Genomic DNA, 11,893 nt, shown 5'->3' on the forward strand with positions numbered 1-11,893 from the left:
ACGAACTGTTTTGCTGGTAGTTGTGGTAATACAATGAACATTTAGATGCGATCACTATATAAGTTAAACGATGAAAAAGCCTGGAAGGAGGAGAGATGACTAGAAACGATTCGGTTGGTCGTTTTTTGTCAGAGTAGAGGTCCTTGTGCATTTTAGGTAAAATAACAACTCAATGTTTATTTCCCAGGACAAATTAGCGAGCAACATCAAGCTAGCTAAATAGGACAAATTAACGTTAGCTAGCAAGTACAAGCTCACTAGCTAAATTGTCATACATGTTTAATGATTTTCGACCTGTCCCCAAATTAATGTCTTTGGTTCAGTTTGTTTTGATATTTTAACCTGCGTGTCGTGATCGCGTTTGGTGTGGGGGCAAAATAAGTGTATGCACGATGGCGCACATGCGCAGCGGGTTTGGGTTCGGTGTTAGATGTCATCGCTAACTCTGACTTCCTGGAGGAAAGCCAGGTGGAGGTGGATTCTAGAAAGGCTGTCATCATTGATAGTTAACTATGGAGATGGTTATCATTAACAAACTATAGTTATGTTGATGTAATAACTGTGGTACTAATGGTTTACACTCCCCAACACATTGCTGCTTCCATACAGTTCATGAGGACCAACATTCCAGATGTTTTTGGAGACATGGAGACATGACGTCCTTTCCTCTCACCATACCGAAATACCAGAGGATCAACATTAGACATTGGCAGCTGGCATCAGCTCACGGTAAAATCTAATTTTATTTGTCACATGCTTCATAGACAAAAGGTGAAAACTAACAGTGAAATGCTTACTTACAGGTCCTTTTCCAACAATGCAGAGTTAAAGATAAGATCAAATAAAAAATATAAATAGTGACATGAGGAATAAATGCCCCGTGAATAATGAATAGAAATAAAGAGTAAAAACTACAAGGATATATATAGGGAGGACAAAATAACATGGCTATATACAGACCAATACATATACAGCCAATACACCTCTGTTGCTAGACAAGACTTTAGTGATGTCTGTTCTTTCTCACTTCATCTGACCTGACCTCGGCCCAAATTCCTCACACCTCCCTAACTCACGGCTGTCCTGTTGACTTGTAACAGACCGTGGCCCTTCTCCCTTCCACATGATACCTGATGTATAACAATAACATGCATTCCCCTCTCTCCCTCAGCACCATGAACAAGGATATTTCATATTTCAGGTGTAGAAGTCAGAACCCATCAATGGCCATACTCTTAGCTGCAGAGTGGCTGGAAGATGTGAGGCCAGACAGGGTAGTCATCTGCTCTGACTGCCGTGCAGCGCTGATGAGCTTAAATTAATTTGTATTTCGGAGCAGACTGGATGTAATTGTTTGAGGTTTTTAGGGTGAGACAGATGGGGATATTTGTGATGTTCCTCTGCATACCAGCTCATGTGGAAGTAGAGGTGAATGAGGAGGTGGATGTTATCGCCAAGCAGACTCTTAAACATCCTAATGTTGAGATGGAATTGTCAATCAGTAAAACAGAAGCTAAGGGGTTGATACAAACAGTGGTTATAAACAAATGGCAAGAGTTGTGGAAAAGGATGTGAAGAGAAGACAAAAAAAGGGAAAGGGGGATACCTAGACAGTTGTACAACTGAATATATTCAATTGAAATGTTACTTCCACATTTAACTCAACACCTCTGAATTAGAGAGGTTCGGGGGGCTGCCTTAATCGACATCCACATCATCTGCGCCCGGTATTAGAGTCATGAAAAGGTGGGGGCAGGGAGGATCCTCAGGCCGAGGGAGAAGGGAGGAAAGTGTAATAACAATTATGAGATTGGGACACAGAAGGCTCAATAGTACATTGAAATTGGTGGGAAAACATCTGACTGGGAGGCGCGATCAGTGTCAGGAGGAGATAGAACGTGTTTCACTGTCTCTATTTCAGTGTCAGAAATATGGGAGGGAAAGGGAGTGATTGTTATTAGATTTGAGGTGTAATGGGGTTGAAGAGTCAAGATTAAGTGCACTGTTGGGGAAATCTTCAGGGGATGTAGCATTTAATTATGTATTTAGTTTCCTTAGGAAGACGATAATATTGGGTAGGATGTAGACCTTCCCTGTCTCTGGTCCACGCTCCAATCCAGTTAGTGACGGTAATACACCTTAATGTTGTTTGCCAAACGCCACTTAAAATCCACAGAAGAAGAAGAACAAGGTGAAGGAAGTGACATGCCTCGGCTTTCTGCGGTAGTTTGCTAGCTGTGCATGATGATGGAGGAGGAAGAATTGGAATTTTCGGAGGGTTTGGAGGCTATTTTGCATCTTACTCCAGAGGTGCAGTTGGCCATCGAGCAGGTAATCATGTGCTAAGAAGGATACGTTTCTTATCTACAATGACAATTGTAGTCTGTATTCAGGCATGAGCTAGATAGCTTACCTAACGTTAGCTGTGTTGCTATCCTAGTTAGCTACTGACGTTAGCTATTTTTAATACACGTCAACAGTCATCATATTGTCAGTGTATAGTTTTGTATTTCTAGCTAACTTAGTTAGCAGACTAGCTAGCTTTGTACAACATCACCTAGTTACAGTGGTACCGTAAGATAATTATCTGAAAATGTCATTAGTGTAATGCATGGTTGTTGATTCTAATTAATTAGGAAAACTGTTTGATAGGTTAGGCTAGCTACATAGATAGTAACGTTAGCTAGCTATTAACCACTGTATAGGCTAGGTGTTAAGCAATGAAGAACCAACAACGTATTCATTGAGTCATCTTTTTTTTATGCCTTAGGTTTTCCCCAGTCAAGACCCATTGGACAGAGCAGATTTTAATGCTGTGGAATACATCAATACATTGTTTCCCACTGAGCAGGTAAGAGTCCATTACTTCACAGAAACTAAAGTTATTTTATGTTACACTCTAGTCTTGGATACTTCTGTGATTCTAAGCAAAGCTATGTTGTTACATGATAATAAAAAAGTTATAGTCTAGCACCTGGCTGACACCAAACTTGAAGTCTTCCTGGCTTCAATCTGGAAAGGGACTCCCGAAAAACCATCGACCTGACTTTTCTTAGCAGGTTAGGCGAGCATTTTCCCTAACCTTTTTTTTTTTCTTCTTCTTTTTTCTTTTTTAAATAAATGTAATTTTAATTTGTACCCCTTTTTCGTGGTATCCAATTGGAAATTACACTCCTCGCTGCAACTCCCATACGGACTCAGGAGAGGCGAAGGTCGAGAACACAACCCAACCAAGCTGCACTGCTTCTTGACACAATGTCCACTTAACCCAGAAGCCAGCCGCACCAATGTGTTGGAGGAAACACCATACACCTGGCGCCGCCACAGGAGTTGCTGGCATGAGATGGGACAAAGACATCCCTGCCGGCCAAATCCTCCCCTAACCCAGACGACGCTGGACCAATTGTGCTCCATGGGTCTCCCGGTCACGGCCGGCTGTGACAGAGCCTGGACTTGAACCCAGAATCTAGTGGCACAGCTAGCACTGAGCCTTAGACCACTGCGCCACTTGGGAGGTCCCTTTTCCTAATCTTAACCTAATTATCCTAACCTGCTGCGTAAGTTCTCCTAACCTGCTATGAAAAAGTCACTTAACGGTCATAGTTGTATCGAAGTGGCGTGTTTATAGGGAATCTCGCCTGGAAAGGCTCTTTGATGTTGTAGGCACGCTCTGTCGATATACTGATTGAGGGGATTCGATTAAGCTGCCCTGTGTTGAACCAGGCTATGGCCTGCCACGTGACCATGCAAAGCGGCTGAGCGCGGCGCGCCCTGCTCGTATCAAACAGACCTTGTAGCCGAAACGTGTCGGATTTTTTACAACTTTGTTTCTGTTGAACATTCAATACAAATAAAGGCATTTTAATTAATTATATGATGAGTGCCTTGGTCCTCCTTTCTTTTTAAAGATCCTATAGTATTTTAAAAAGTGTTTACTTATTTTTCTTTTGTCGCTTGCTCACCTTCCTTTCAAAAAATGAAATTCATTAAACATTTGTGAAATGTATATGGCCTAGCAAAACAAAGGTCTGATTGACCAAGTCGAAAGTAATAATCATGTAGACATGCCCAGTAGGTGGCGCTGCCTGCATACCTTTGTAACATTAGAGAAGGATCCTTCATCATCCAAATCAGTCCATGCAACTTGGTTTTATGTGGGGGAGTAGATTTTGGTCAATTGATAATCATGACCCCTGTTTCCTCACAGTCACTGGCAAATATAGATGATGTGGTCAACAAGATCCGTCTGAAGATTCGGTGAGTGACCTCATTGTGTTGTTTTGGTTTAAGTTTTTTTAAAGATGAGTTTGACATAATATTATTGATTTTGTGTGTGTGTGTTTCAGGCGTCTGGATGACAACATCAGGATGGTGGTGAGAGGTCAGACCAACGTGGGCCAGGATGGCAGACAGGTGAGTGAGGGGACCGTCTGGGATTACTCTTCAGTGTGTTGTTATTGGTTAATTGTCCTAGGAATTGCCCCTGACTGTGTAAATAGTTTGGCTGTTGGTTGGTTGGTTGTTATTAATGAGCTAATTAAGGACTAAGCTGTGTGCATGTGTAAGCTCATGTTTGGAAGGGGGGGTAAATGTGTGTGTGTGTGGCAGGCAGTGTTTTGTTATGCTTGGCTTTAAGCACTGGGCTCAGTGACAGCATGCTGTGACAGATGAATAGCAGTAGCAGTTTACTGTTAGACACAGTAGGGCCTTTTGGTGACGAGAGAGACCGGCCAGTCAGTCTACACTGGCAGGCCCTCACAGAGGGTTGACTTTGACTGTAGCATGTTGCTTCAGTTTCACACTGACTACACACACACACATACACATCACCCCTCCAACAGACTGGTTGAGATGATGTTTTGCAACCTTTTCCCCAGGATTAGTCCTTCTAACCCAGACAAATATGTTGGTGCTCCTTTTTCTGTTCCTCTGTCCTCACTAATACCATGGAAAAGGACAGGATGAGTCAGAACCATCTCATTCCCTACTGTTAGAACTACTGCAGTCTTAAAGGAAAAGAATACCCTTCATTATTCAGGGATTACATTTGGACCTGTGGCTTGGTGTCCCGCCATTTCTCGTCTGAGAAAGTCAGAAAAAAGCCTTGATTTAACTCAGACCCTCGCTCTGTCAGGGAACTGTGGTTTTGAGGCGTGACACCTGATGGGGGAGCTGTTTCTGTGTGTGTGTTGTGTGTTTCTGGGATGGTGGTCCCGTCCTGCTCTGTTTCCACTGGATTATCAGAAGTGTTCTGGACAGAATCCACTAACCCATGAGGTTGGTAGGCACGGCAAGCATGACACTGTACTGTACCGTTGGGTTTCTGGGTCTTGTGGTCTCGTAGCTGAGGCCCACTGAACAATCCACATCTCCCAAAGAGCTGAGGGAAAATCCTATTTGCAGACAGAAATGTGGAGAGGTGTTCATTACAGCCAGAGATGGAGACTGAGAGAAGAGGATGGCGTTCTGCATTAGCATCGAACAGCCCCCGTGATATGCAGCTGTTCAGGGAAGCTAGAAACCGTTATACACAGGCAGTTAAAAAAGCCAAGGCTAGCTTTTTCAAGCAGAAATTTGCTTCCTGCAACACTAACTCAAAAAAGTTCTGGGACACTGTAAAGTCCATGGAGAATAAGAACACCTCCTCCCAGCTGCCCACTGCACTGAAGATAGGAAACAGCACTGCACCCCCAACAGCAACTCGCCCAAGCCTTCCCCATTTCTCCTTCTCCCAAATCCATTCAGCTGATGTTCTGAAAGAGCTGAAAAATCTGGACCCCTACAAATCAGCCGGGCTAGACAATCTGGACCCTTTCTTTCTAAAATTATCTGCCGAAATTGTTGCCACCCCTATTACTAGCCTGTTCAACCTCTCTTTTGTGTCGTCTGAGATTCCCAAAGATTGGAAAGCAGCTGCGGTCATCCCCCTCTTCAAAGGGGGGGACACTCTTGACCCAAACTGCTACAGACCTATATCTATCCTACCATGCCTTTCTAAGGTCTTCGAAAGCCAAGTCAACAAACAGATTACCGACCATTTCGAATCTCACCATACCTTCTCTGCTATGCAATCTGGTTTCAGAGCTGGTCATGGGTGCACCTCAGCCACGCTCAAGGTCCTAAACGATATCTTAACCCCCATCGATAAGAAACATTACTGTGCAGCCGTATTCATTGATCTGGCCAAGGCTTTCGACTCTGTCAACCACCACATCCTCATCGGCAGACTCGACAGCCTTGGTTTCTCAAATGATTGCCTCGCCTGGTTCACCAACTACTTCTCTGATAGAGTTCAGTGTGTCGAATCGGAGGGTCTGCTGTCCGGACCTCTGGCAGTCTCTATGGGGGTGCCACAGGGTTCAATTCCTAGACCGACTCTCTTCTCTGTATACATCAATGAGGTCGCTCTTGCTGCTGGTGAGTCCCTGATCCACCTCTACGCAGACGACACCATTCTGTATACTTCCGGCCCTTCTTTGGACACTGTGTTAACAACCCTCCAGGCAAGCTTCAATGCCATACAACTCTCCTTCCGTGGCCTCCAATTGCTCTTAAATACAAGTAAAACTAAATGCATGCTCTTCAACCGATCGCTACCTGCACCTACCCGCCTGTCCAACATCACTACTCTGGACGGCTTTGACTTAGAATACGTGGACAACTACAAATACTTAGGTGTCTGGTTAGACTGTAAACTCTCCTTCCAGACCCATATCAAACATCTCCAATCCAAAGTTAAATCTAGAATTGGCTTCCTATTTCGCAACAAAGCATCCTTCACTCATGCTGCCAAACATACCCTTGTAAAACTGACCATCCTACCAATCCTCGACTTTGGCGATGTCATTTACAAAATAGCCTCCAATACCCTACTCAACAAATTGGATGCAGTCTATCACAGTGCAATCCGTTTAGTCACCAAAGCCCCATATACTACCCACCATTGCGACCTGTACGCTCTCATTGGCTGGCCCTCGCTTCATACTCGTCGCCAAACCCACTGGCTCCATGTCATCTACAAGACCCTGCTAGGTAAAGTCCCCCCTTATCTCAGCTCGCTGGTCACCATAGCATCTCCCACCTGTAGCACACGCTCCAGCAGGTATATCTCTCTAGTCACCCCCAAAACCAATTCTTTCTTTGGCCGCCTATCCTTCCAGTTCTCTGCTGCCAATGACTGGAACGAACTACAAAAATCTCTGAAACTGGAAACACTTATCTCCCTCACTAGCTTTAAGCACCAACTGTCAGAGCATCTTACAGATTACTGCACCTGTACATAGCCCACCTATAATTTAGCCCAAACAACTACCTCTTTCCCAACTGTATTTCATTTATTTATTTATTTTGCTCCTTTGCACCCCATTATTTTTATTTCTATTTTGCACATTCTTCCATTGCAAAACTACCATTCCAGTGTTTTACTTACTATATTGTATTTACTTTGCCACCATGGCCTTTTTTGTCTTTACCTCCCTTCTCACCTAATTTGCTCACATTGTATATAGACTTGTTTATACTGTATTATTGACTGTATGTTTGTTTTACTCCATGTGTAACTCTGTGTTGTTGTATCTGTCGAACTGCTTTGCTTTATCTTGGCCAGGTCGCAATTGTAAATGAGAACTTGTTCTCAACTTGCCTACCTGGTTAAATAAAGGTGAAATAAAAAATAAAATAAATCAAAAGGAGAGCGGGATTTGATTTAGCTCGCCTGGGGCTCCAGTTTGGCAGAGTGTGTCCGAAGGTGCCAAATCCACCTAATTAATTGAGTGCTCCTAATGACAAAGAAAGGGAACAGAAAAGAACTGAGGTGTGGAGAAGGACTGTTAAGATTTCCCTTGTATTTAGTCTGTAGGGGCGGCAGACTGGCAGTGATCAGCAGGGTGGGTGGGGATGGAGGTGTCTTCTTCAGATGCCCAATCCCCAGGCAAGGGGTAGATGGAATCAGAATGCCAGGGATATTGGGTGTATGTATGTTGGTGTAGGTGCATATCAGAGTCTTAGAACTAGGAGGGGGCTCTTTGATGTTGTTGATTGATGGAATTACATGCACATACATTCCATTCAGTCTTCTCTTCCTTGTATAAGCAGTTCTGACTGGTTTGTTGTTGTTCGCTAGCTCTTCTACTAAGCAGCTGTCAAAAGTAGCTACAAGTGGTTTGTCTGTCCAGCCTATCGTCATGGTAACATGGACCAGAAGGCCAAACATGTCTCACTCTGGCTCACTGCAGTTTAAACTGCCTCAATCCCAAGTCAACTCTAGTTTTTTCCATACCTCACCATTCTCTTTAGTCTTTACAATCTCAGAGGGAACAATTTTATAAGTGATTCATAATTTGCTCTCAGACATACTGATTATGATACTTTGCAGCCAAAACTAAAAGGGGAAGTTATTTCTGCCCTGAGGAAATTGATTAATTGTTCTCGACAAGCAATGAGTCAGTATGGGAGAGTGAGTTGCGGAGGCTCAGTTTTGGGGGAGGGTGGGACGTTATGGGAGTGGGGAAAGGAGGATACCTAGTCAGTTGTCCAACTGACTCTATTCAACTGAATTATGTCTTCCGCATTTAACCCAACCCCTCTTAATTTACTTTTTAAAAATATTTGATTTAACTAGGCAAGTCAGTTAAGAACAAATTCTTATTTACAATGACAGCCTACCCAGGTGACGCTGGGCCGGTTGTGCGCCTCCCAATCATGGCCGGATGTGATGCAGCCTGGATTCGAACCAGGGACTGCAGTGGCACCTTTTGCACTTAGATGCAGTGCCTTAGACTACTGTGCCACTCAGGAGCACCTTCCTGAGTGTCTCCCAGGGACGTCTACATCTTCAGCGTCCGGGGAACAGAGTTAAACTACCTTGCTCAGGCAGGGGCAGAACGACAGATTTTTACCTTGTCAGCTCTGGGATTCGATCCAGCAACCTTCTGGTTACCGGCCCAACACTCTAGTCACTAGGCTAGAGAGGCTCATTCACAAACCAACATTTGTTATCAATTACACGTAGCCTAGCCATTCATGCCAGAAAATGTTAACAGCATTGAGCTTGCATAGCTCAGTCACCATAGCCATTATTCAGCTAAGCACCAAACTTGTCCCATGTGCAGCTTGATGTCCCCACATGGTCAGGTCAGCTGTGGGGCTTTATGGTCGTCAACGAGGCAGCGGGTGGGGATCCGGCCGGCCGTCATGTGGATGGGTTATGGCTATTGTGTGTGTGTGTCCATGCAAATGTCTTATGTGTGTGTGTTGCAGATGTGTTACTGTAGCTCCTAGCATCTGGATGTACTTATTAGGAACACTGAGACGGAATGGGAACCTCCTTGAGAAGCAAACATAACATAAATATTTCATCTAAACTCAGGAAGGGAGGTTTACTGCTTCAAGTTGGGTTCTCTGCTCTTTCATCTGCTGTGTATCCCTTCCTATCTTTTCTTTGTTTCTCAGTTTTTCATACAATATATTTTATTGTCCACTTACATGGAAATGAATTTTGTGACCTAAGTATACAAAACGCAATATATTACATGCAGTACGGAAAACTCTCGATTACCCTCTTCCTCTCTCCCTCGCTTTCTCTTTCTCATTCTCTGTTTGATGTTGATGTGTTGCTGTTGCCTGTTCCCCAAAACAATATGAATATATCCTTTAACACTGGGTTAATGTGATGGTTACCATGTAATTTGGACACACGTGTGGCCCACCCAACCACAGAAATAGATTGACTAGAATGGACATGCCCATACAAACCAATGCTCATTCTATGGACCAAGCATCCAGCTGTATATACTGGATTCTCAATGGCTTTGCCCTCTCCTGTAATAAATCAGAACATATTTCTGTCCTTGTTATCATGGAGTACTTAGTTCAGACAATTGGCTACTTATTGTTGCCTCGCCTGTTTGCTTTCTTAACAAATGTTTTGTTCAAATGATTGTTCAGCTAGGTACATATGAAGAATGCCTTGTATGCTGTTTTTTGCATGTTCAATATGTCTTCATTCACTATTTCAGGGGGACCGAGTGGCACTGCGGTCTAAGGCACTGCATTGCACTGCTAGAGGCATCACTACAGACCCGGGTTTGATCCCGGGCTGTATCACAACCGGCCGTTATCGGGAGTCCCATAGGGCGGTGCACAATTAGCTCAGCGTCGTCCGGGCTTAGGGAGGGTTTGGCCGGGGTAGGCCGTCATTGTAAATAAGAATTTGTTCTTAACTCACTTTGCTTTGTTCAATAAATAAATAATACATGTACAACCTAGGCTTACCCCATAAACTACAGGGTCTGTGGATAGGAGGAATGTGTGACTTGTCATTGTGGGGTACATCCACATCTCTTCATATCTTACCGTGAAGAAACCCCCCTCTAACCGCCCCCTGGCTTCCCCTCCTCCTCCAAAAATCCCCAAATAGAGTCCACATGTGTGGCAGACAGTGCTCTATTTCTGCAGGGTTGAAATATGGCCTCTCCCCCCCGTCTGGGACTGGGTTGGGACAGGGGATGGATGTGGGCGTAGTAAAGATAGCGATCTCAGCCAGGCAGAAGTGTGCTGGGCTGTGGTCTCCCCACTCCTTTCCCAATGCTCAGACGCTTTGGCGATTAGGCTAAATGTAGGAAATTAACGTTCGGAGGAGAGAGGCCAGACAGGTTGGCTCACTGAGCAGCTTCTCCAGTCTAATTCTTTATCAAGGTCTTCAGACTATGGACTCTACTTAGTGTGTGTGTCTGTGTGTGTTCTTGGTATTGGTTGTTTGATTGGGCCATAGGTTGTTGTGAATGAGGGGCTTTGGAATTAGTATTCTGGTGGGTTCTTAAGGTGGTTAGAGGTATCTTGTCTCTAGGGGCCTGTTTGAATCAAAATAACTCCCTCCCTCCCTCCCTCCCTCCCTCCCTCCCTCCCTGAGGTAATCAAAGATCTGAGAGGGTTGGATTGGTGGAAGCAGTTACGGTTGAGACCTTTCTTTCACTTATTTAATCAGATATAGATCAGTCAATGGTAAGCTCAAGGAAGTAAGGAGGAAAGGAAGCATTTTGTAAAGTATTCAAAGTATGTTGATGGTCCTGGCCAGTGGCAACCCTCAACAGGTCATGACCGACCAAGGTTCTCAGCTTCCTGCCCCTGACTCTCCTCACTTTTTCCTGGTAACAGATGGACTACATGATTATTATCAGAGCCTGTCCTCCATGCCTGCTGGTTTAACTGAAAGGTGTGTGTGTGTGTGTGTGTGTGTGTGTGTGTGTGTGTGTGTGTGTGTGTGTGTGTGTGTGTGTGTGTGTGTGTGTGTGTGTGTGTGTGTGTGTGTGTGTGTGTGTGTGTGTGTGTGTGTGTGTGTGTGTGTGTGTGTGTGTGTGTGTGTGTGCGCGCGCGACCTTGTCTGGCTCTGTGACCCTGTCATCATGCTAGGCCTCTAAACAGAATAGATGTGTGTTTGCATTTGCCCTGTTCGTCCACTTGCGTTTTTGAAGAGCCTTATAAAAGTGGTACATTCCTTGGGCAGCTGGTGCCAGCTGTTAGGATTCCATCTGTGTGAGAAGGAGAGGAAAGGCCCTCCACAGACACAGACACCCCACGCTGGACCAGTGTTGGGACCAGCTACCCCCAATTACCCTGGCATTGGATGGCAGTGCCAAAGCCCAGCTCAGACCATCAAAGCCCAGCTGTGTGGCCTAAAAGGGAAACATAGCAATTAGTTTACTTCTCTGTGAAAGAAGCACCACTCTGTTCCCCTCCACTCTGATTGTTTCAAGAATTTGTGGTCAAACTCTAGTTACTAGGCCTACATTTTGAGAGAGTTGGAGATTCATCTTTTGATCAGAGTTGCACTTTATTTGACATTTTTCTTTGCACCTCTCTCTATAAGCGATGTTATAACGCATGTCATGAGCAT

The 11,893-nt window shown here is 44.4% G+C and overlaps 1 protein-coding gene across 2 annotated transcripts in view; it reads left to right on the top strand.

Moving 5' to 3' along the window:
• Positions 1-11,893, top strand: part of LOC118371791 (vacuolar protein sorting-associated protein 53 homolog) — a 35,501-nt gene continuing 23,608 nt past the window's right edge. Inside the window, exons 1-6 of one of the 2 annotated variants that reach the window (XM_035757436.2) lie at positions 1-156; positions 610-729; positions 2,177-2,331; positions 2,771-2,851; positions 4,208-4,257; positions 4,347-4,413. In XM_035757436.2, coding sequence (XP_035613329.1) covers positions 2,242-2,331; positions 2,771-2,851; positions 4,208-4,257; positions 4,347-4,413 — 288 coding nt within the window. In that variant the 5' untranslated portion in view covers positions 1-156; positions 610-729; positions 2,177-2,241. Of the gene's footprint in view, positions 157-609; positions 730-1,983; positions 2,332-2,770; positions 2,852-4,207; positions 4,258-4,346; positions 4,414-11,893 lie in introns of those variants that run through there. The other variant, XM_052521323.1, reaches the window with a different exon arrangement.

The sequence above is a fragment of the Oncorhynchus keta genome, chromosome 1 (assembly GCF_023373465.1).
Source record: "Oncorhynchus keta strain PuntledgeMale-10-30-2019 chromosome 1, Oket_V2, whole genome shotgun sequence".
Classification (NCBI taxonomy): Eukaryota; Metazoa; Chordata; class Actinopteri; order Salmoniformes; family Salmonidae; genus Oncorhynchus; species Oncorhynchus keta.